The 23,992-nt window shown below is 50.7% G+C and overlaps 2 protein-coding genes across 3 annotated transcripts in view; both read left to right on the top strand.

Moving 5' to 3' along the window:
* The window catches only part of INTS3 (integrator complex subunit 3), a 37,720-nt gene extending 26,929 nt beyond the window's left edge, over positions 1–10,791 (top strand). For both annotated transcript variants that reach the window (XM_051994011.1, XM_051994012.1), the window contains exons 15-30: positions 721–840; positions 1,692–1,821; positions 2,130–2,184; positions 2,354–2,457; positions 3,007–3,051; positions 3,256–3,375; positions 3,778–3,931; positions 4,867–4,935; positions 5,896–5,971; positions 6,531–6,644; positions 7,089–7,137; positions 8,321–8,488; positions 8,896–8,996; positions 9,228–9,300; positions 9,502–9,658; positions 9,757–10,791. In XM_051994011.1, the coding sequence (XP_051849971.1) occupies positions 721–840; positions 1,692–1,821; positions 2,130–2,184; positions 2,354–2,457; positions 3,007–3,051; positions 3,256–3,375; positions 3,778–3,931; positions 4,867–4,935; positions 5,896–5,971; positions 6,531–6,644; positions 7,089–7,137; positions 8,321–8,488; positions 8,896–8,996; positions 9,228–9,300; positions 9,502–9,658; positions 9,757–9,834 (1,613 nt within the window). In that variant the 3' untranslated portion in view covers positions 9,835–10,791. The remainder of the gene's footprint in view (positions 1–720; positions 841–1,691; positions 1,822–2,129; positions 2,185–2,353; positions 2,458–3,006; positions 3,052–3,255; positions 3,376–3,777; positions 3,932–4,866; positions 4,936–5,895; positions 5,972–6,530; positions 6,645–7,088; positions 7,138–8,320; positions 8,489–8,895; positions 8,997–9,227; positions 9,301–9,501; positions 9,659–9,756) is intronic.
* A 1,041-nt stretch (positions 10,792–11,832) lies between these two features.
* Positions 11,833–17,002, top strand: SLC27A3 (solute carrier family 27 member 3). Its single transcript, XM_051994013.1, has 10 exons — positions 11,833–12,944; positions 13,379–13,588; positions 13,951–14,109; positions 14,642–14,766; positions 15,048–15,242; positions 15,357–15,447; positions 15,538–15,736; positions 15,956–16,053; positions 16,169–16,299; positions 16,678–17,002. Exons 1-10 carry the CDS (start codon positions 12,284–12,286, stop codon positions 16,852–16,854), a joined length of 2,046 nt encoding a protein of 681 aa, XP_051849973.1. The 5' UTR covers positions 11,833–12,283; the 3' UTR covers positions 16,855–17,002.
* The last annotated feature ends 6,990 nt before the right edge of the window (positions 17,003–23,992 follow it).

The following is a 23,992-nucleotide window of genomic DNA, read 5'->3' as shown; positions in this document are numbered from 1 at the left end:
TCTTTTCCTATACCTTCATTGTGCTTCTTCTGTCCATCTTTTCTTTCCTTCCCCCTTCACTATCTATCTTGCTGTTTGTATTTCTTTAGTTTCCTTCTTCGCTTTTCTTTGTTTGTATCCTCTTGCCTTTTCCTTGTTGAGCCTCTGTCTACTGTGTCTAAACATTTTCCTTCATTAAGGATCATAGTGTGTCAGTGTCTACTCAGTTTTGCTTGTTTTCCGTTCCTCCCTGACTCTCATGGGCATCAGGAGAATGGCCACCTCAAGGAGAGACACCTGCAGAGTCTTATCTCAGACTCAGTCAGAGGCTGTGTTCTCCCTGCCCCTAGTCTTTTTGGGTGAAGGCTTTCACTGAGGAAGTGTGTCCAGACTGTTTCTCATCTGTTTCATGCTTCCTGCCTCCTTGTTTTTTTTTTTTTTTTTTCCTGCCTCTTTATTTTTAACAATCACCTTGGAAAGCCTGAGCTGGACACCTAAGAAGCATGTTCCATGCTGCTTTTTTCCTGGCAAAATCTCATTACCCACCTTAACTTATGTTGCATGCCTATGGGCACTAATGAGATCAATAAAATATTAAAGTATTCTCTCAAGGAGAATCACAGCCTTTGATCAGGACGAGCCATCTCTTCTTCTGACGCTGATGAGTTTTAGAGGGAGGAAGCCCAATAAGATCTCCAGAGAGTCTTAAAGACTCAGGCATACTTTTTGTTTTCTTCCAAGTTAAAATTGAAGAACCAATTTCCATGGAGATGGATAATCACATGTCAGACAAGGATGATAATTGCTACGACAATGCTGAAGCAGCCTTCAGTGACGATGAGGAGGACCTCAACAGCAAAGGTGAGGTTAGCAGTGTTTGCTCTTCTTCATCCAGGTTCTCAGTGCTCAGAGGGTTGGTTCATATTATTGCCTGAGAGCACATGTGCCAAGCAGAGTGCTGGGCCCTGTGGAGAGATACAGCAGAAAGAGGATACTTTCCCAGTCAGGAAGTGTACAGTTCAGAACTCTTCATAAGTGTTCAGTTATATTTTCAGCATCTCCTATGGACTGTGTGCTGAGGATACAGAGACAAAAAGAATAACAGCCTGATCCCAGGTGGTTTACATTCTGTTGGAGAGAAATAACATATCCAATGAAAATGAAGTGTAAAAAAAATAAACCCAGTAAATTCTGGGAGTGGGGGTGGGGGTGGAACGTTAAGACTAGCATCTTGAAAAGAGTTGATGGGAGCTTTAAAGGAACCTAGGGATTCTATCAGGTGGAAGGATGGTCTGCTTTCCAGGGTAGACACCTAGATAGAAAGTATTTTGTGGGGAACACCAAGAAGGCAATTTGGCTGGAGCATGACCTATAAGGAGACAGCTGTGCAGTGAGAACCAGCAGGGTGGGCTAGGGGTTAAAAGCCAAACTAGAGGTTAGAGGGAGCTACTGGTAGTTCTTGAGCAGGGAAAGTAACCTGGTCAGACTTGTTTTGGGAGCTGTATATGGGAAATGCTCTGAAGAGGGATGACAGGAGGAAGGGAGATCATTTACAAACACAAAATTGCAAAGAAATTTCAAGGTTTAAAACAGTAAAGGAAGTAATGATTGGGATAGAAGGCAGAAGGCGGTTGTCTCTGGGATTTCCCTTCCCCTTTGTGCTTTCTGCTTGGGTTCTCAAAGAATAGGACCTGCCTTTTTTCTACTACCAGGCAAGAAGAGGGAATTTCGATTCCATCCCATCAAAGAGACAGTAGTGGAGGAGCCGATTGACATCACCCCTTACCTGGATCAGCTGGATGAGTCTCTGAAGGATAAAGTTCTCCTCCTGCAAAAGGGGAGGTAGGTGACTCTTAGGGCCTACCCAGAACGTTCAGAGGGTGGGCTTTCAGCCCAAAGATGGGTATAGTGGGGTGGAGAAGCCCTGTTGATGTCTAGTGACAGAAAGTATTGGGGATTTAAGGACTTCAGAGACGGAATTCTTTATGATTGATGCTGGATTGATGGGGGCCGTGGGGCTTGGATCTCCCTCACTCTTGGTCCTCTGCTCCCCAACTTTTATAGAGAAAGCTTGTGTGTCTGTATGAGGTCTCTGTGTGGCCCTTCCCTCTCTCAAGTCTCTCGTGTTTCCTCTTATTTCTTTACTACAGTGACACAGAAGCTCAATGTGAAGTCATGCAGGAAATTGTGGACCAAGTCCTGGAAGTAAGTATTTGGGGCCCTTCCCAGGGTAAGTGCAGCCCCCCTCAACCAATCAGGCCTCCCAGACCCCATCCTCTAGACCCGGCCTTAGCCTTTGGCCTTCTGCACGTGGGGCAGAGGTTCCGTGTCCTTGTGTCTGTAGTGACCCCTTCTTGCCTTGTCTCCTCCTCAGGAAGACTTTGATTCGGAGCAGCTGTCCGTGCTGGCCTCCTGCCTCCAAGAGCTCTTCAAGGCCCACTTCCGAGGAGAGGTGTTGCCTGAGGAGGTCACTGAAGAGTAAGTCAGCCTTGCTCCCCCTGGGCAGATCGAGGCATTTGAACCTCAGAACCTCCTACCAGAAAGGTGTTTTGTGTCTAATTTATTACTCCATATTCAGATTAATAATATCACTGTATATTTGCAATTATTAAGTGCCTATTTTATGCTCAATATGATGTTGACAAAGAGCCACCACAATCTCATTCCAATATTCCTGGCCCCTGATTTTTGCTGGGTGAAGCCGGCCCAGCCTAGAAAAAGAATTCCTTGAGTCCGACTTCATTTTCACCTTTGACTTCCGCCCTGAGAGGGCTGCCATCTTGGCTTTGAAGGATTGCAGAGGGCTCTTTCATGAGTATGTCTTGATAGGGGTTGCTTTCCCCTCCTTTTCCCTCTTTCCCCCAGGAGACTGGATCTTGAGGAGTGAGATTCTAGGAGGAAAGAAAGGGAAGAAATTTTGCTAAAATTTCCTCACAATCTGCCATTGATTGCTGGCTTGGGGGAGGGACAAATTCTAATCTCCTTTACTCCCCACACATTCTCTGACCTTTAATTCCACCATTCTAGGTCTCTGGAAGAATCAGTGGGGAAGCCCCTATACCTAATATTTAGGTAAGTTTCCAGTTCTAAGAGGACCCTGCTGTCTCCCTAGTTCTCTCACCCCATCCCAGCATCTCTTGGCCAGGTGGGCTCTTGCCTTAGCACTGGAGTGATGGCGATCTTCATAGGGAGGAAGCAAGGAATGGGACAGAAGGGATTTCAGTAGATCTTTCATTAAGGCTTCTTCAGCACCGACCTCCTTCCCCTTCCCATCAGGAACTTGTGCCAGATGCAGGAGGACAACAGTAGCTTCTCTCTGCTCCTGGATCTCCTGTCTGAGCTCTACCAGAAACAGCCCAAGATTGGCTACCACCTGCTCTACTACCTACGGGCCAGGTGAGGGTAGGAGGGGAGGTGAAGGAATACCAGCAAAGGCTTCACCCGCCTCCCTTGGTACAGATCCCTGTTCAGCTCTCCCTTCTGTCTGGCCCTAGAATGGGGGGAGAAGACCAGAGAGTTTTCCCCTGTCCTTGACCCCAGCCAGTGGCCAGTTTGGTTGATTTCGGTCCTGGCTCGGGCACCAACCACGGGAAGACACAGGGGCGGGGACTCCCTGCCCTTGGCAGCTCCTGGGCATTCGACGAGATTAAGGCACACCAGCTCAGATCAAGGGCATTGATTCAGAGAGAACCAGAGGTGGGGCCATTGTGGAATGAGTTTTCTGGATCAGGAATGGCAGAGGCTCCAGGGTGGGACTTTGGCCAGGCTCACATGGCTTAATCTTCGTGGGTTTTACAGCAAAGCGGCCGCAGGGAAGATGAACCTCTATGAGTCGTTTGCCCAGGCCACGCAGTTGGGTGACCTTCACACCTGTCTGATGATGGACATGAAGGCCTGTCAGGAAGATGATGTTAGGCTGTTGTGCCACCTCACTCCTTCCATCTACACGGAGGTACCACCCGCCCACTCCCGTGACCCAGAACCTCCAGGCTTGGGCCTCCTTGGGCCCCTTGGCTTTCCTCTGGTTTCTTGTCCCTCTCTTCTCCTGGTGGGTCACACCAGACCCATTGTCCTCCCCTCCACCCCTGGAGAGCTGGGCCACAAAGGTCCCCATCCTCAGCCTCCGCCACGGCATCTCTGCTGTCGGGGCTTTGTGCATCCCCGCTGCCTTCCCTGCCAGGAAGTAGAGGAAGCGGGGTAGCAGTGTCTTAGGCTGCTGGGACAGGAGGGCCAGGCTGCTATGGGCCTCCTGGGACAAGGCCCAGGATTGCCTCTCGCTGTCCTCCTAGTCCCAAGGATGAAGAGCTGCCATTCCCTGGGTTAGGGGCCTTGCACGCTTCCATTGGCTCAGTGCCCCCAGTAGACTAGGAAGCCTTTGGGCTCATACAAAGTTTTAGGGAACTAGGATATGCGAGAAAGTATTGGTTTTGGTGGAATTCCCTGGAACAGGGAAAAGGGCATAGAGTGTGGGCGCTACAAGGGGAATAACGGCTCATCTGAGAGTGAGAGGGACCCTTCCATTTTCCCTGTAGAAGACTTAGCACTGCAGAGGAGGCCTTGCCCACCTTGCTCCAACCTGCTGCCCTTCCTTCCCTGGTCTGCAGATGAGGTGGGAACGGGATCAAAATTTGATTTCCCTCTGCCTTGGCCCTCTGTGGTTCTTTCTAGAGGAGAAATGCAGCTCTTCCTCTTCCCTCTGGACCAGCCAGAAAACCCCGCCGTGATATTCTTTCTCCTGCCCTCTCCCCTAACTTCGGGTCTCACTCACCTGACCTCTCTCCATCCTTAGAGAAGGAGATTCCATCATTGGGAATATTTGTACCAGAATGAAGAAGGGGAGAGGGAACATCTCTGGACCTCTGACTGACGCTTCTTTTCTTTTTCCAGTTCCCAGATGAAACCTTGAGGAGTGGGGAGCTCCTCAACATGATTGTGGCTGTGATTGACTCAGCCCAAGTAAGTATGGGTCTTCTGACTTTCTCGGGGTTCAAATGCTAGGCTTCTCTTTTCTTTAAAATACATGCAGACGCCCCTGTAAGTAGAGAAGCACCAGCTTTCCCCCTCCCCTTTGGGACTGCTGTCGGATGTTCTGGGGTCTTTCTGTAGAGAGGATACAAGAACAAAGCCACTAGAAGGTGAAGTCTCAGCAGGTCCTCTTTTTTCAGCATCATCTGACAAAATTTCTTTCTGATTGAAGCGTTTTGGAACTGTTTGGGGTGGGGGTGGGGGGCGCTCCGCCTCTCTCAGTCGGGCTTGGGCTGGAGAAAGTTGGTTCTTGTCCTTTTTATCACGTTCTGTACCCTAAGGTCACAAGGAGGCGTAATGATGTGCAGGGTATTTGGACTCTGTCCCAGACTGGTACTAATACTCCATCGATTAGCTAGCCCTTCATGGGGCATTCTTCCTTTTGTCCCTGACACCCAACACTGAACCACCCCCCTCGTCTACACTGGCTCAGGCATGAGCCCAAACTACCATAGATGGTTCCGAGAGTTGGGTTCCCTGAGGGTGACTTGGAGCTGTTTGTGGGTCGTGTGTCACAAGCAGTCTGTTCTCAACATCTTCAGCAGGGAGCCCCAGCGGGCTGGGCATAGGCCAAGACAAGGGGACTACATGTTACAGAGTGACCCTTCTTCCTCTCCCAGCCATGTACTGGTGATATAGTGATGTCATCATTCAGTCCTTTCCAGCAGTTACCCTGTTGGGACAGCAGGGCCCTCAGCAATAGTTCCTTCTTTCCCACCCCTGCCTCTTCCCAAACAATCTTCTACCATGTTTTGGGTTATCTCGTCATACCACTTCTTCATGCTTCTTTCTCTTTGGGCTCCTGGCTTGTCCTTCTCCCGTCCCCCCTAGTGAGACTGATGCTAATGATGCCTCTTCTCTCTACCATCACCACCGCCTCTTCCTACGCAGCTGCAGGAATTGGTCTGCCATGTAATGATGGGGAACCTGGTCATGTTTCGGAAGGACTCTGTTCTCAATATCCTCAGTAAGTGACCCTACCTGTTAAGTCTCTCTGGAAGCAGAGAACTGGGATTGGGCAAGATGACAATTCCCATGGATCTTTTGATATTGGGAAGGAAGTGGGGAAAAGCCAGGTAGAGCACTAGCTCTTGCCTTTGCCTTGTCACCAAGTCTGTTTCTACTCCACAAAATAGGAAGAATTTGGGAAGTAAAACTTTTAGGGAATACAAGCAATCATTTTAACATGACTGTAAGTTTTGTCTCTCCAGTTAGTGCAATATAACCATAGAACAATTCTCTCTCTCCCTTTTTCTCTCTCTCCTTTCTATCTCTTTTTTCTCTCTCTGTCTCTGTCTCCTTTCTCTCTCTGTCTCTGTCTCGCTTTTCTCTCTCTGTCTCTCTCTTTGTCTCTATCTCTTTCTGTCTCTCCTTTCTCTCTCTCTGTCTCTCTCCTTTCTCTCTGTCTCTCTCTTTTCTCTCTCTGTCTCTGTCGCTCTCTCTGTCTCTTTCTCTTTTCTCTCTCTGTCTCTCTCTCTCTTGTCTTTCTTACATATATACACACACAATTTTCTACCTTGCTGCAGTCCAGAGCCTAGACTGGGAAACTTTTGAGCAGTATTGTGCTTGGCAGCTCTTCTTGGCTCATAACATCCCCTTGGAGACCATCATCCCCATTCTGCAGCACCTCAAATATAAGGGTGAGTACATAGACTAGAGCTTGAGAAAAGAGTGGGAGTGGAACAATCCAGACACATCTTGGGCTTAGAATACTGGGTGACATTTCTGGGGGCTTAGATGGGGCTTCCCTTCCCTTAAGTGCCCCCATCACCTACAGTCGTTTCCAAATACCCCTTTATTTTTCTGGTGACTCACTTTTCCTGAGGAATGGGCTGGCTAGAATGTGATGGAGGTGGGACCCAGTGAAGTAGTTGTCAAAATATAGGCCAAAAGTCCAAATTGATTTAATTGAAAAAGGAATGGGGCAGAATAGGTTTTTTTTTTCCTTTTCCAAGAACTCCCTTATTTTTTCCTAGTCATAATTCTTGGACACACTTATTTTGAAATGGATGGATCACTTTCATTCTTTCTCTCCTTTCTTTCCTCCGATTCTTTTTTACCAATATCTGAATTTTCTTCTGCAGAGCATCCCGAAGCCCTATCTTGTCTGTTGCTTCAGCTCCGGAGAGAGAAGTGAGATTCCTACCCTCCAAACTTCATTCTTTATATCTCTGGGATACCTGTCCAAGGAAAAAGGGATTGAGAATTTTTTTTCATCTATATCTTGGGAGTATATCTTGAGGATTAGTGTTGAAAGGGGGAGAGTGCCTATTCAGTTCTTTTGGCATGTTTACTTCCTCTGTCTGTTGGGGATGACTTTTTTCTCCCCCTCCCCCAAATTGCTTATAAACAGGCAAGCTCCCCTGGGATTCCGGTTTCCTCTCTTTTCTCATCCCCTGCCCACCAGAGGCTGCCCTGGGAGGTGGAGACCGGACATCCCTGTTTCCTGCTACCACAGCAGTTCTAATCATTGGTGGCTTCCCCTCTCTCTGTCTCCTTGTCCTAAGGCAATCCAAGGGGAAGAAGGGTCAGAATGAAGTGTCATTCTGCTTCCCTGCCTCCTGTGCTCCCTTTTTCCCTCCCAAATACCTCTACAACTCCCCTTGCCCAGCATCTTCTTTGGGCAGGTAGCGGGATAGGGGCCTGCTCAGAATGCCCCCCCATACCATGGAGGCAGCAGCTGTAATCAGCATTTCCTTCCTTCTACTTTCTCTTTCCTCTACATGAAGAGTTCTGAAGGAAATGGCCTCAGATGGAGAATTGGGGTCTATGCTATATTCTCCCCTGTTCCTTTAGTGTAACCCCGCATAGCTCTCCTGTCTCTGCCCCACTCAGGATTCCCTGGTGCTCATTTTGGGAAGGCTGGCTTATGCCCTCCCTAGAACTGAACCCCAGACATCCTTCCCAAAGGGGATCCCAAGGAAGTGTTTGGGGGGCAGGATATGGGAAAGGGCGCTTCACCCATTAGAGCCAGGAGAGAGCATGGTCCGGCCTTCCCACTGTTTGAGTGACTTACCCTCAGCTTCCAACTCTTACATCACGGCTTGGATTCGGGACTTCTGAGCTGTCTTCTGCCAGGCAGAACCCACAGTATCTCCGTAACTGCCTCTGACTTCCCGAGTGATTTATCCAGGGTCTTAGAGCTGAGAGCCAGGAGGAGACCCCGGCTCCTGAGGGCCCGGGCCAGGGCTTATTCCGCTGTATCACTGACGCTTGAGGGGAAAAGGGGAGGGAGAGCAGGTTTGGGAATGAGTTGGTGCTTCCTGAGATTGTCTTCTGACCCCCCTCCTCTCTTGGCCCCTGCTGCCCCCCTCAGACCCAGTGAGGAGATGGTGAAGATGGTCCTGAGTCGGCCTTGCCATCCGGACGACCAGTTCACCACCAGCATCCTCAGGCACTGGTGCATCAAGCATGACGAGCTGCTTGCGGAGCACATCAAGTCCCTGCTGATCAAGAACAACAGCCTCCCCCGAAAGCGGCAGAGGTGGGGCGCTTGGAAGGACCACCCTCCCCTCTTCTCAGAAACCCCCACCCAGACGTGGCTCCCCCGGGCCTTCTGGTACTCTGGCCCAGGCAGGCCCGGTGCCCAACACGGGCAGCCTCCATCCCCGGACCTCGGGGGCTTCTCCCCGCTGCCCGTTCAGTTGGGAAGCCTTAGAGGGCGCCCGCTCTAGCACCACCCCTAGCCTGGGTGGTGGGGGACCTCTAGTGGTCCGAAGTCACACGGCACCCAGAGCCTCTCTCACTTGGGGAGCCTAGCTGCCAGCGCGAGGCCTCCTGTCCTGCAGGCCCCGGGCTCGAATCTGGCAGAGCTTTCCTAGGAGGGTGGCGGCCGGCCCCGACTCCCCGGGAGGGGCTAACTTTGTGTCTCATTGCTACCCACCCTCCTAGCTTGAGAAGCTCCAGCAGCAAGCTGGCCCAGCTGACTCTGGAGCAGATCCTGGAGCATCTGGACAACCTCCGGCTCAATCTGACCAACACCAAACAGAACTGTAGGCCTCCCCTGGGCTCGTGCCCTCCTGCGCAGCCTCCCCTCTCCCCCCTGCCCCAGTCCTCTCACTTCCCCCTTCTCTCCATTCCCCTCACTCCTCCCCCCCCCCCATTCCCTTTTTCAGTTGGGTGTCAGGCCTTCACCTCATCTGGAACAGGGGAGGGTGAGACCCTCAGAGGGCAGGTTCTCTGACTGAGGGGTCCTTCCTTTCCCTGCTGTCTGCCCCCTGCAGTTTTCAGCCAGACTCCGATCCTGCAGGCTCTCCAGCATGTCCAGGCGAGCTGTGATGAGGCCCACAAGATGAAGTAAGACTCCTTACTCTGGGGGGGGAGCCGGGTGGGGGGCGACGCCAGCTAGCTGCAGGACGGCAGACTTGGGAAGGGGCCGGGGAAGAACAGCTTGGCCAGGGGTTGGGTGGTGAATGAGAGCAGGGGCACCTGCAGACTGGCCACCTGGGCAGGGGCCTCCCAGACTCCTCTAGCCTGAGCCCCACATCCCCCTCCCAGGTTCAGTGACCTCTTCTCCTTGGCTGAGGAATATGAGGATTCTTCCACCAAGCCTCCCAAGAGCCGGAGAAAGGCTGCCCTATCCAGCCCCCGCAGCCGAAAGAACGCCACACAGCCCCCCAACGCGGAGGAGGAGTCGGGCTCCAGCAGTGCTTCGGTGAGATGCTTGGGGTGGGGCGGGCAAGCAGGGATGGGCCACAGGGCTGCCAGGGCCACCTCACAGCCGCCTCCGTCCCCTTCGGCTTTGTTTTCCAGGAGGAAGAGGACACAAAACCTAAGCCTACCAAGAGGAAAAGGAAGGGATCGTCCGCAGTGGGCTCGGACAGTGACTGAAACCTGCCTACCCTTCCATCCCCCTGTCCCCCAGGACTTCTTAGGGCTGCCCTCCCCCTTTTCCCTACCGGAGAGTCAGAGGTTAATAGGAGCTTGTGGGGTCTGGTCTTAGCTGCCCTCTCCCCAATTTTCACATTGGGGGAAAAGGGGGGGGACGTTTTTTGATCTAGTTCAGCCCAAACAGCTGCTGCCCCTCGCTTCCCTGCCGAGCCTGCCCTCCCCTCAGGACAGTAGCGACCCCTTGTCCTATCCCGCCTCCCCCCAGGTACTCCAGGCTGGGCATCTAGCCCTCCAACATGGACACCTGGGTCCCTGCTGAGGCCATTATCCACTCAAATCAGTGATATGTTGTGAGTCCCCAGCTTCCTGCAAAGCTGTTTTAGCAGAAAAAAGTGACTGCCTTAAAGACAGAAGATCAAAATGGAGAGTTTTGAGTGTTCCCCTTTTCAAGCATGTTGTGCTAGAGGCAGGCAGATTTTCCTACTCTTGTGTCTGAATGAAAAGAGCGTTTCCTCTGTGAATATGGCTGCTCTGGAGCACCAAAGGCTGTGTCCTGGCCCAGAAAGACTCCCAGGCTTCGTCAGCTGGGGGTGAGCCCTGGGAGTGCTGTGTGCTCTCAGGTCTTCCTTAGGTCCCTGGGAGCCCTGAGGAGGGGGCCCGAGGGAGGGGCTTCAGGGCTTGGGCAAGCCAGCAGTCCCTGGGAAAGTGATTCTCTTGGCCTGCATGTGGGGCAAGCTGCCACCACGGGGAATGCCCAAAGAATTCTAGAGGCTTCTTTGTGTACGTTGCCCCTCCTGGGGCTAGCCAAGGAGCCTCTGGAAGGACTGGGGAAGAATGGACCCCTTTCCACACTGGTTCCTCTTCCTTCTCTTCCCCCTCCCTCGGCCAGAGACATTAGTGTTTTTAAAGGTGTTTTTAAATGACAATAAAACCAATGGGAACCTGTTTTGTACAAAAGCCAATGAGCCCCCCTGCCTCTGGCCCCTGCCAGAGGCCTGGTTTCTTGTCCACACTTGCCCTTAGTTATTGGGGATGCTCCAGTTCGGTGACCTGGACTCCCGGAGCTGATCCCCAGCTATTCCAGGTGGTTTCTGGTCCAAGCTCTATTTGTTTCTTCCTATCCACTTCATTCTTTGCAGGCCCTGTTCTGCCCCTATTGCTTTTCCTCTTGTTACACACTTACTCGTCCAAAGAGTAGCCAAGTGCATATTACCTGGGTGATGCTAGGCCTAGGAGGGGTGCACTCAAAAGCTCCAAACGGGCCATTGCGGGGCTTACTTTGGGGGATCCTATGGAGCAAAAGTTAGATGATGTGTTGCTGTCTTAGGATGCCTTAGATGGCATCCTGTTAAAATTGTTCTGAGACTTGAAGTCTCTTCCACCTGTGATTCCCTTTTTCCCAACTGATAGGGGAAGATTGTCCGCCTCTGGGTCATCCTCCAGGTTCTGAGATTGGAGCCGGAGATGGGCCGGGCCTCTACTCCCTTTTCTAAATCTATAGACACCGGGTTGCCTCCTGGCACCGCCAAGAAGAAAATAAAATGCCTTTGGGCCATTTTAAAGTTCATTCTACGTTGACCGCCGACTAAGTGCCGGAGACCTCGGAGAATGTGGGCAACCTGAAAGCCCTTCCAAAGACTGTTCTTTGACTTGGAAAGCTATCTCGCCTCAGCTCTTGCCGGGTTTCTTCTGCCCCAATTAGAACGGGGAGGGAAACCACCCGCTGCTTTGCCCCAGTTAGGATTTTCTCCTAGCTGCCGGGAAGGAGGGGCGGACCCTAAATGCGCCCTCCCTGTCTCAGCTCCCAGCTCGCCACCACCTTTCCCCTACTTACTGAACTGAGGCTCCACCCGGCCTGGGGGCTGCAGATGTTGGCAGCTGGGAGGAGCCACATACAGAGTTTGGATTTGTAGGAGCCTGAGCGCAGAGAGGTGGGCGGGAGGAGGGGAAGGGAGGGGAGAAAGATGGGGATCCCCGGCGCTTTGGGGAATAGAGCTAGGTGGGGGGAATGCTGGACCAAGATGTGGGCGCAGCTGGCACAGCCCCTGGGGAAAACCAAGAGAAAGCACTCTAGTTTTTGAGGTGCCAAGTCTCGAGAGGGAAAGAACCCCAAACTCGGGGCGTCTTCTGGTTGCTGGCTGTTGAGAACTTAGGCTGGGGAGGGGGATAGGCTTGCCCATACCCCAGGAGGGGGCACGCCCTGGGCGGAGCATAGAGAAGGGAGGTGGGCGGAGAGTGCTTAGCCGTTCCCCTTCTTCCCTGGCCTAGCTCCTTGTCATTCGGGAGGGTTGGGAAGCTGGGACGGTGTAAGAGAGGTGGGAGGAGAGGGGCGTGTGCCAATGCTGGCGCGCTTTTGGGAAGAGGTATAGATAGGTCTCGCCCATTCCCAACTTTTCGGTGAGGGCTTGGGGCAAGACGCGGTCTAGGTTCGGGACTGGGGAGGAGCACCATGGCCGCGCTCATCTCGCTACCCCTGCTGCTGCTGCTGCCGCTACTCGTGCTGAAGCTGCTCCGGTGGTCCCGGCTCCGCTGGCTCCTGGCAGATTTGGCCTTTACTGTGCGCGCCCTGCGATGCAAGCGGGCCCTGCAAGCCAGAGTAGCCGCCGCCGCTGCCGCGGACCCGGGGGGGCCCGAGGGCGGCTGCAGCCTGGCCTGGCGCCTCTCGCAGCTGGTCCGGGAGTGTCCCGGGCGCACCTTCCTCATTCACCAGGGCAGGCACTACAGTTACGCGCAGGCGGAGCACGAGAGTAACCGAGTGGCGCGAGCCTTTTTGCGCGTGAGGGGCTGGAAACAGGACCCTAACCTGGATGGGGGGGCCGCTGAGAAAGGCGCAAAGTACGCAAGTGGCGCAGGGGCCACGGTAAGAAGCGAAGCTGAGCCTGCATCCAGCAAAGGCAAAGAAGCTGCCCGCGAAGGAGGGGAATTCGCCCCCCTGGAATCTGGCTCGGTGGTGGCCTTGCTCCTCCCCGCCACCCCAGAGTTCTTGTGGCTCTGGTTCGGGCTCGCCAAAGCCGGGCTGCAGGCTGCCTTTGTGCCCACCGCCCTGCGTCGGGGGCCTCTACTGCACTGTCTTCGGAGTTGCGGCGCTCGCGCCCTAGTTGTGGCGCCAGGTGAGCGCGGTAGTGAGCGGGCGCGACTCTACCTGGGGGCCCAGAGCCGGACTGGGAGGAGACTTTGCGGTTCGGGAAGAGAAGCGGCGGTACCCACGGCGTTCGGGAGGGGCGGGGCCAGGGACTCGGGGATTCGAAAGGGGGCGGGGCTGCCCCGCGTTCCTAAAAAGGAGCTACAAGTGGGATTTGCCGCCTCCCCCCCTCACCTGGGACCGCACGAGGGGGCCCAGGACCGAACGGTTTGAAAAGCATTTGAGGGTCAGGAGACCAAGCGGGGCCACCAGTGGGCTGTGAGACTGTAAACAAGTCACTTCACTCCCCAGAGCCTCAGCTTCCTCTTCTGGGAAAGATGAGAGATTGGGGCAGGGGACCTGCAGTCCGCGATCCCGTACGGCCCTAAAAGAGTTTCTGTGCCCTTCCCTCTCCCCACACAGAGTTCCTGGAGTCCCTACAGCCCGACCTGCCAGATCTCAGGGATTTGAAGCTAAAATTATGGGCTGCGGGCCCCGGGCCTCACCCTGAGGGCTTCAGCGATCTTCTGGCCGAGGCCGCTGCCCAGGGGGGAGGGCCGCTGCCCGGGTACTTGTCAGCTCCCAAAAGCGTTCTGGACACCTGCCTGTACATCTTCACCTCCGGAACCACCGGTGAGCCCCCTCCGCTCATTGCGGAGTCCCACTCCCAGCCTCGCCCGGCTCCCCAAACGCACCTTGAGGAGAGCGCCCCTATCTTTCTATTGGCTGATTTGCCTCCCTCCCCTCCCCCGCCGCACAGGTTTGTTCTCCCCCAAAGTACTTGTACCCGAGAGCACGCGCTGGCCCTGTTTTCAGTTTCTGCTCGGACCCTCGCTGGGTAACGCTGAGCAAGTCAGTCAGCTTAACCTGGGCTTCAGGTTGCGCCGACAGGAGAGGGCCCCAGGAGCTCCAGACCGGGCTTCTGGGCAGCCCTCCCCCTCCTCGCCGGGAGCAAGTGCAGGAGCTCACGCTCCGCTTGCGGTTTCTCCCTCCAGGGCTCCCCAAGGCTGCTCGCATCAGTCACATGAAGGTGCTGCAGTGCCAGGGCTTCTACCAGCTCTGTGATGTCCACCCAGACGATGTGATCTACCTCACCCTCCCGCTCTACCACATGTCGGGCTCTCTGCTGGGCATCGTGGGCTGCCTGGGCATCGGTCCGTCACTCGCGCGGTTGCTTTTTCCCTCCCTCCTTTCCTCACCGCCCCCCTCCTTTTCCTCCGTCCTGGGTGCTGGTCGGGAAGAGCCCGGCCTCGGAGAACACTGGTGGGGAAGGCAGAGAGGGATGCCCGCGGGGACTTGGGCAGAGCCGGGGGCTAACCAGCTAGATCCCCAGCTAAGGCAGCGGGAGGAATTGGGAGCCCCAGAGCAGGGAGGAGAGTCCATTCCCCAGAGGAGAGGAGCGGGGAGGGATGGGAAGGAAGAGGTAGGCTTTGTGTGCCCAGCGGGAGGAAAGTTCAGGGAGGGAATAGGAAGGACTGTGACTGAGGAGGAGGGAAAGGCTTTGTTGAGGTCTTTCAGAGAACTTTTCCAGGAACCCCGCTGGACCCGGAGATAACGGGAAAGTAGGACCCAGGGAGGAGAGAAGTGAACCGGGTTCCTTCTGGAAGAGCCTCTGCTTTCAGGGTGGAAATAGGCAGAATGAGGCGAGAATCACGCTTTCTTAGTCCAGCCTTCTCCCATGACTAGGGGCCACCGTGGTGCTGAAGACCAAGTTCTCTGCCAGCCAGTTCTGGGAAGACTGTCGGGAGCACAGAGTGACAGTGTTCCAGTACATTGGAGAATTGTGTCGCTACCTCGTCAACCAGCCACCAGTGCTGAGGGGCATTGGGGAGCATTGGGGCCTGGGAGGGGGTATTCTTTCTGGTAATAGGGAACAAGGGTATGCAGACCTGATAGGCCCGGAATCAGAATAGAGATCGGGGAGGAAAAGGAGGGCTGGCGGTGGGAAGGAGAGCGATCAGCAAGTCCTAGCTGGGAGGGCAAGAGCGGGAGGCTCTGGACTTGGGGTGTTGAGTGTATTGGGGTGCAGGAGAAAAGTGTGAGTGGTTGATGGGGCCGAGGGTAAACTCACCCTTTCCTTTGCCCGTTGCAGAGTGAAGGGGATCGTAACCACGGGGTGCGTCTGGCCGTGGGCAGCGGGCTGCGACCAGACATCTGGACCCGGTTCCTACAACGATTTGGGCCCCTGCGGATACTCGAGACGTATGGCCTCACAGAGGGCAATGTGGCCACGTTCAATTACATTGGATACCCGGGTGCCGTGGGGAGGGTATCCTGGCTCTACAAGGTGAGGGCCGGGGGACTCCGCAGGCCTCTTGGTTGGGGAGGAGGTGCAAAAAAGAGTGGGAGAAAGTCTTCTAGAGGGTTTCTATTCCATCTTGTCTGTCCTTGCTTCCCTCAGCTATTTTCACCCTTCTCCTTGATTCGGTATGACGTGGCTGCAGGGGAGCCGGTTCGGGATGCCCGGGGACTCTGTGTCCCTGTGCCTACTGGTGAGCCCGAGGGAGTGGGGCTGCAAGCAGGCTGAGGAGCGTGGGGTTTGTTGGGCAGCCACCATTGCTGACTCCTCTGACCCCCCCCAGGGGAAGCAGGGCTGATGGTGGCTCCGGTGAACCAGGGAGCACCATTTCTGGGATACGCAGGGAGCCCCGAGCTGGCCCGGGGGAAGCTGCTGCACAATGTCTTCCGTCCCGGGGATGTTTTCTTCAACACTGGGGATTTACTGGTCTGTGATGCCCAGGGCTTCCTACACTTCCACGACCGCACCGGGGACACTTTCAGGTGACTGACCTGAGGTGCCCCTGATCTCAGCCCAGCCCAGCTCTTAAGCCTCAAAGCCTAAAACCTAACCCCAAAATCCCCTAATCCCTGGGCCTCGACCCATGCATTCCTGTAATGTCCCAGAGACTCAACTTTGGGTCTCTGGTAGTCTAATCTGTTTCCTCGGGCTCTGATGTTTGCCTTCAGACCTTCGGTATTTGGTTCTTTGCTCCTCCCTAGGTGGAAGGGGGAAAATGTGGCCACGACCGAAGTGGCTAAGGTTCTGGGAGTGCTGGACATGCTGCAGGATGTGAATGTCTATGGAGTCACCGTCCCAGGTGTGTGGATACTGTGAGGGCTAAAGGAACTCCCTGTATTTGGAGCAGGGTTCCTGAGGGCCACGTGACCCCCACAAATGATATGGCTCACTCGCTGCCTCTCCCGTCCACCCAGGGCATGAAGGAAGAGCGGGCATGGCAGCTGTGGTTCTGCGCCCCCATCACACCCTGGACCTCGCCAGGTTCTATGCCCACGTAGCTGAGATTCTGCCCCCCTACGCTCAGCCTCGATTCCTGCGGATCCAGGTACTAGGACTCCCTCTTCCTTTCCAGTACTCCCCTGAAAGTCCTGGTTCCCATCAAAGGATTCTAGCTCATCTCTCGCACAGCGAGAAAAATTCTCTCGTCTCATTCTCGTCTTTTCTCTCTCAGCCTTCTCTTCTTACCTCAAATCAACAGGCACAAGCTGGCTCCTCCATCTCCCTGTCCCTTTGTACATATATCTGTGTATATGTGCATACTTGACAAATATTAAGTTGGGGCTGTATACAGATGTTTATATTAGGTATTGATGCACATACATGCAGAAATAGCTAGCACAGGTACCCAGCCTCTTGGTACTTAGTCTGAATATCAACTTATAGAGCTTACTCAACTACTCCTCTTCTGGGCTTCCTTCTCCAGGAGTCTTTGGACACCACAGAGACCTTTAAACAGCAGAAGGTTCGTCTGGCAAAGGAAGGCTTCAACCCAAGCACTGTTCATGTGCCTCTCTTTGTACTGGACCAGGCAGCAGGTGCCTATGTCGCTCTCACACCTGCCTGGTATGACGCCCTCTTGGCTGGAGAAATCCGGATCTGAATGCCCCACCAGATAGGCAGGCCTGCAGAGGGAAGTGGAGGAGGGAGAGGAGGGAATGGGAAGGGAGATAGGGCCTTGGGCTTTGTTTGGGGTTTTTTTACACTGGGTTTTTAATCAGTATTTTGTAATAAATGGAGTTGAGAATCAATTGATCTTCTGTCTTTGTGTCTCTATTTAGAATATAAAGGCAAACTGGACCTTTAGATTGCTCAGTTCAACTCTGTTGTGTTAAAGATGATAAACCCAGTAAGATTAGATAATTCACCTGAGATCATATAACTAACATAAAGTAGAACCAAGATTCAAACACAGGTATTCTGGTCCTATATCCAGTACTTTTTAAAAATTAAAATGCTTTATTGATGCCTTTTGATTTTACAGCAGCCATTTCTGGATAGTAATACTTCCAAACCCACAATTAGACTCTCTGTTCTTGCCAACAAAAAGGTTAAGGAAAAACAATATAGTGACTTTCAATCTATGAAACATTCTGCCTCAGGCGTTCCCTCCTCTCCCACATCTCTATTGATTGGGGAATCTATTTCATTTATCCATTCTCCAGAACTAATATGGGTTTTTACAATTATTCAATCTGACTTTCTTTTTAATGATCTTTTTATTTACATACTTTAGTTACATAAAGTTTTCTGGTTCTACTTGTTATTTGTTGTTAGTCAGTCATGTCCATCTTTGTGATCCTTTGGACCATACTGTCCATGAGGTTTTCTTGACAAAGGTATTTGCCATTTCCTTTTCCAGTGGATTAAGGGAAACAGAGGTTAAAGATGACTTACCTAGGATCACAGAGCTAATAGGGATCTGAGAATGGATTTGAATTCAGATCTTCCTGACTCCAGGCCCAGCATTATTCACTAAGCTACCCCTCTGCATGTTTATTTTTCATCAGTTCGTAGCCTCTTCCCACATTTCTCTGAATTCTTCCATCATCATTCCTTACTGTACGATGACGTTCCCTTCATTCATAAGCCAGTCTCTTCAGTCCTTCTTCGGCTCTTTTTACTCGTTGTATCCACAAAATCCCCTGCTTTCCTACTTTATGTGTGACATGGAGGGCACACGTCTTCCCTCCCAATAGGCCCCAAGCCACTTCTGCCTGGCTTTAACTTCAAAGACGGGGTTCCACTTCCAACTGGATCTGGATGAATCCTGAAAGCCCTGTTTACTAGGGCTTTGCAGTGATGACCTCATGTGACTCATCCTCATAACTCCTACTGATTGCTTATCTGGGGGCATTCTTTCGTCCCTCCCCTCCTCTAAGGTGGGAACTTTTCTCTCAGTGATGAGGCAGACCCTATCTAAGGGGACATCAAAACCTGGAGGAAAGGGCACGGGAGACAGCGACATCAAACGACTGCCCCCTGGTGGCCACATCTGGAAATAATTCCAAGGAAGGAGTCAAATGAAGGAGTTAAATACTCTGGGTCATCTTAGTAAATAGCTACCTTTTAAAACTGTAAATTTAATCATAAATATTTCATATACAAAGAAGAACAGTACATAATATTATGGGATATGAAACTGAACCTATATGATCTAGTTTTTTAAAATACAGTACAGTGGAAAGAGAAGTGGTGCTATAGCCAGAGGATCTGGGTTCAAATTCTACTGCTGAGTTATTGTCTGTATGACCCTAGGCATGTTACAACTTCCCCGATCTCCTTCAGCTTCTTCATCTGGAAAATAAGGGACTTGGACTATAAGGGTTTAACATGGTAGTAAAGTGGGTCTATTTGTCTCACCTACATAATTTTTTCTTCTGTGCATTAAAAAAAGTTTTATTGATTCATTTTTCATGTTTATCACTACCTACTCGTCCACTTCTTCCCCTCTCCTATCCACCTCCCCTTTGTAACAAATGTGTATGGTCAACCAAAAAAAAATAATAAACCAACACTGTCTGGCCATCTCTGAGAATGCATGTTGGACTCTGTATCTTCTAGTCCATTACCACTCTGCCAACAGATGAGTGGTATGTTTCATTAGTCTTTTGAAATTATGATTGGTTGATGCTTTGGCTTGGAGTCCAAGTTCCTTCAAAGCTGTTTCACTTCCTGTGGTCATCATGTAAACTGTTCTAATTCCACTCATGTCACTGCATCATGATATTCATTAAACTTTTTCCTTAGTTCTTTGAATCTGTCATATTTACAAAACAATTCCATTTCATGTACACACTATAATTTGTTTTTTTTTTCAATTTAGTTATTAATATTCATCTTTAAAATTTTTGAGTTCCAAATTTTCTCTTTCCCTCCTGCCTCTCGCCCACCATTGAGAAGGCAACATGATATCAATTATATCTGTGAAGTCACGCAAAACATATCCATATCAGTCATCTTGTAAAAAAAAGTAAAAAGTGAAAAAAAGTATACTTCAATCTGCATTCAAAGTTCATCAGATCTCTCTGTCCCCAGAGTTAGATAGCATTTTTCATTGAAGATCCTTTGGAATTGTCTGGATCAGAGTAGCCAAGTCTTTCCTAGTTGATCATGTTACAAGATTGCTTCACAATTTGTGATGCATACCTATTTTGGTTACAAAAAAAAATGCTGCTATAAATATTCTTGTATGTGTCCTTTTCCTCTGTCTTTGACCTCTTTGGGATAAATACTAATAGTAATATTACTAAGTCAAAGAATTTGCACAGTTTAGTGATTTTGGAGATAGAGTTCCAAATTGTTTTCCAGAATTCCTTCTAGAAGATTCCCAACAGGGCCTTAATGTGCCCTGTCCTCCCCACAACTTCTTCAGTAATGGTTCGTTTCCTCTTTTGTCAATGTTACCAATCTGATAGATATAATTTTCATTTTCTCTTATTTTAATTTTCATTTCTCTTATTAACAATCTGAAGCATCTTTTTCATATAGTTGCCAAAAGCTTGCATTTCTTTATTTGAGTGAAGTTTTTTCAAACTTTCTTAGAGTGCCTGAAGTGGAATCACCTTTTAAGCTGACTCCTAATTCCAAAAAGCAGGTATGGAAAAGAGGTAGGAGGCCTCTCAGCTGGAGACTATTCCATACCCAATAAGTAGCACCCAAAGTGCCTCCATCTATATTGGAGGTTACATGGTCCCCCAAATTAGGTTTGACTGACATTCTTATGACTTGGACAAATGGGTAACACCCAACTTCAGATGTATACCCACATGAAGACCCAAATAGGGCTTTCCTGTTTGCAAGATGGGGGGCCTGGAGTCAGGAAGACTTATCTTTCTCAGTTCAAATTTGGCTTCAGATGTTGCCTGTGTAACCCGGAACGAGTCACTTAACCATGTTTGCCTCAGCTTATCATCTGCAAAATGAGCTGGAGAAAGAAACAGCAAAGTACTCCAGTATCTCTACCAAGAAAACTATTCCAGTATCTTTGCTAAGAAAATTCTAAATGGGGTCACAGAGTCCAACATGATTAAAAATACTGAATAACAATAAGAAATCCAAAATCTGAAACAGCACTTACAACTACCTGCTTCCCTCCTTCCTGGGGGGATATAGACCCTCTAGATTCAGCAGCATGCTGTAGGTCACCAACTTATGGCCCTTGTCTGTTTGTGTCTGCCTCTAAAGTAGCCTTGGTTGTTCCCATACACACCCAAACCTTAAATCCCAATTCTCCCTTATAAATCCTGTCTCCCTCTTCTCTTCCATCCCCCCCTTTACTTTGGTATTCAAACCTTTTAATAACCTGGCTTCCCCCACCTTTTGAGTCTTCTTACACCTTACTCCCCAGGACAAACTAATCAATCGACCCTGGGCCCCCTTTTTGTTCGTGGAACATGACTCTTATTATTTCCTAATTCCATCTGTTCCCACTGCCTAAACCTGGGGCCTGGAATTCTCTTCCTTCTCATCTCTCTGTCTCTTTGCCTCCCTGGCTTCTTTCAAGAGCCAGCTAAACCTCCCCCTTCTACTTAAAGAAGTCCTCCTTAATACTAGAGTTGTGCCTGAGACTGCCTCAAATTTATCCTCTCTATACCTTGTTTTTATATAGACGTTTGTATGTTGCTCCTTGAGAGCAGGAGACAATTTTTGCCTTTCCTTGTGTCCCCAGCCCTTGGCACAATGCTTGGTGTGGTTAGGCTGTGGGAAACCACAGAACGTCGGGGAACTAATGCGTGTGCTGCCAGCCCCAGCCAGGGGTGACCTTGCGAAGTCAGACGTTTTGCAGGAATAATCAGACAAAGAGCAACACTGAATTGTAATGGGATTATACTTATCATGGGGGGAGGAGGAGCTGGGTGAGGAGGTAGCAGAGAACCTAAAGTGACATGGACAAGTTGTGATATGTGATTGTGGAATATTATTGTGATAAGAAATGAGGAGCAGGCTAGTTTCAGAAAAACCTGGAGAGTTTTGAATGAACTGATACAAAGTTCAATGAGCAAAACCAGAAGAACATTGTACACAATGATAGCAATATTGTAATCAACTGTGAATGATTTAACTATTCTCAACAATACAATGATCTAAGAAAATTCTGAGGGATTTAAGATGAAAAATGCCATCCACCCTCTGAGAGAGAAATGATGAAGTCTGAATGCAGATCAAAGCATCCTTTTTAAACTTTCTTTTTCTTTTTTGGTTTTCTTTTACAATACAGTTAATATGGAGGCACAGACACACAGTGCCCTTATACATAAGGCTACACTCTCAGATTACAATGGTTTTTGAGACTGAGCTTAAGATGAAACACTGGAATGTCCTTAATATCCCGTTCTATTTCACAGAGGGCTGCTATTGGTAGTTAGGGAAAGCCCTAGTAAGTCATTAAGTGCATGGATTAACTAGAAATGGAATTGTCGCCTATGTGTCAGTCACATTTCAGAATTCAAAATTATTTTACCCCCTTGCCTGGAAGCACTTTTATATTACTGCCTCTGATTCACTTTTTATTTTGTTGTTTGTTTAAATTATTTTTTAAACATTCACTTTTTAAAATTCAGAGTTCCAAATTTTCTCCTTCCCTCCCGCCTTGAGAAGACAAGTAATTTCATATAGATTATACATGTGAAGTAATGCAAAGCACATTTCCATATTAGCTGTATTGCAAAAGAAAACCAAAAGAAAAAAGAAAAAGAAAGTTTAAAAAGGATGCTTTGATCTGCATTCAGACTTCATCATTTATTTCTCAGGGGGTGGATGGCATTTTTCATCTTAAATCCCTCAGAATTTTCTTAGATCATTGTATTGTTGAGAGTAGTTAAATCATTCACAGTTGATTACAATATTGCTATCATCATTTGTTCTTCTGGTTTTGCTCATTGCACTTTGTATCAGTTCATTCAAAACTCTCCAGGTTTTTCTGAAACTAGCCTGCACCTCATTTCTTATCACAATAATATTCCACAATCACTTATCACAACTTGTCCAGGTCACTTTAGGATCTCCGCTACCTCCTCACCCAGCTCCCCCGCCCCCCATGATAAGTATAATCCCATTACAATTCAGTGTTGCTCTTTGTCTGATTATTCCTGCAAAACGTCTGACTTCGCAAGGTCACCCCTGGCTGGGGCTGGCAGCACACGCATTAGTTCCCTGACGTTCTGTGGTTTCCCACTTCCCTGCCTTGTTTAGTTCCCTACATGGAAATGTTACCCTCCTTCCTTTGCCTAGTGTCTTCTTAAGAACATTTTAAAGCCCAGCTCAAACGCCTCCTCCACTTTCACTTCCCTTTGGCACCCTCCTGGCACCTGGAGCAGCACCCCGATTATGCTGCGTCTCTTAGAATTTCTCTTAGCCCCTAACACAGTATTCTGCAGACTAGCTCTGGTCATGAAGACACTAGCTCGCACTGACTGAGATCTCAAGTTCAGAGATTAACTGAAACCAACGAAAAGAGCGAATCTCCCTTTTCTGTCTGTCATCAAGTGTTAAACACTTCATTCCAAGACCCAGCAAGCTGCCCGTGCATGGGATACGATCCATCAGCTTTTCTTGTAGAAGCTTTAGTCTGCAAGGCTCAACTCAGGTGCAGCCTCACTCCTCGTGCCTCCCGTCCCCCACCCCCCAAAAAGTTCCCTAATTACTCAGATTTTCCCGATTAGCGGCTCCGCGACAATTTAGAACTTAAAGGACCACGTGACCCTAAGGCGCACTCTATTGCTCGCTAGGCTTTAAAGGAGCTTTCGCCACAGGGTGTACCGAGCGGATTGTAAACTTCTTGGGGGCAGTCTCTGGCTTCTTTTTGAATCACCACGTACTTGGCACAGCGCCCGGCACCAGGCATGAGCTGAATAAATATTTATCGAACTGTTATAACTTAGGACCTCTTATTGCCTTTGTGGGCTGAGCATCTTTTTAAATTCTATCTACAGTGCCTAGGGAAGGGGCCCATCGAGGCTCGGGTCGGTTTGGGCTCCGGGTCCCGAACCCAAAGTAGAACCAAAGTCCGTCGAGGGGAAAGGTCGTTTGGTCTGGGTACCTAGCTTCACACCTCTCCGACGACCTGCGGGAGGCGTGGCCGGAATGGGCCACCCGGCCTGGCTCGCCGCGGACAATGAGCCGCCCGCCCTCGCGCGGTCCCGCCCTGGCACTGGGCGCCGAGCTCCGAGGTGCCGCGGGAGGGCGGGGCGGGAAGAAGAGTGGGGGAGGGGCGAAGCCTAAAATTAGGTCTGGGGCGGAGAAATGTCGTAAACATCTTGGAATGGAAAAAGATTCTTTTCAAGGATCTCTGCAAATGAGGAGACCGCGAGCCCGTGAAAGGGGCCGGCCTAGCCAGCTTTGCCCATACAGTTCTTTGCACCCGAGGCAAAATTCGAGTACCACAGAGACCGCTACGCCGACCCAGAGAGCACTCCTGCGCGTGCGCGGGCGGGGGCGCGCGAGCGTACTGGTTCCTGGGCAGCTGAGGCCGCACGAGACTCCCGACCTACTGACTGACGGGGGGCGGGGCTCTGGGGAGAAGGGAGGGAAAACCCCACCCGTGCGTGCGTCCTCCCTCCCCATAGGCCCATTCAGTTAGGAACGGACGGCTTCAGCCAGCCCTAACCTTAGTTAGGCGCGTGCGGCTTGCACGCTGCCGCCGCCTTAGCTCTGTGTTCGCGAAGAAGCTTCCATGCGTGGGGCGCTAGGGTGGCTGAGAACCGGGAACGGCATCGTTATACTCATCTCCTACTGTGTCC

This window comes from Antechinus flavipes, chromosome 4 (assembly GCF_016432865.1).
Source record: "Antechinus flavipes isolate AdamAnt ecotype Samford, QLD, Australia chromosome 4, AdamAnt_v2, whole genome shotgun sequence".
Classification (NCBI taxonomy): domain Eukaryota; kingdom Metazoa; phylum Chordata; class Mammalia; order Dasyuromorphia; family Dasyuridae; genus Antechinus; species Antechinus flavipes.
Note: the sequence above shows the minus strand (reverse complement) of the source record. Positions and strands in the feature narration are given on the sequence as shown.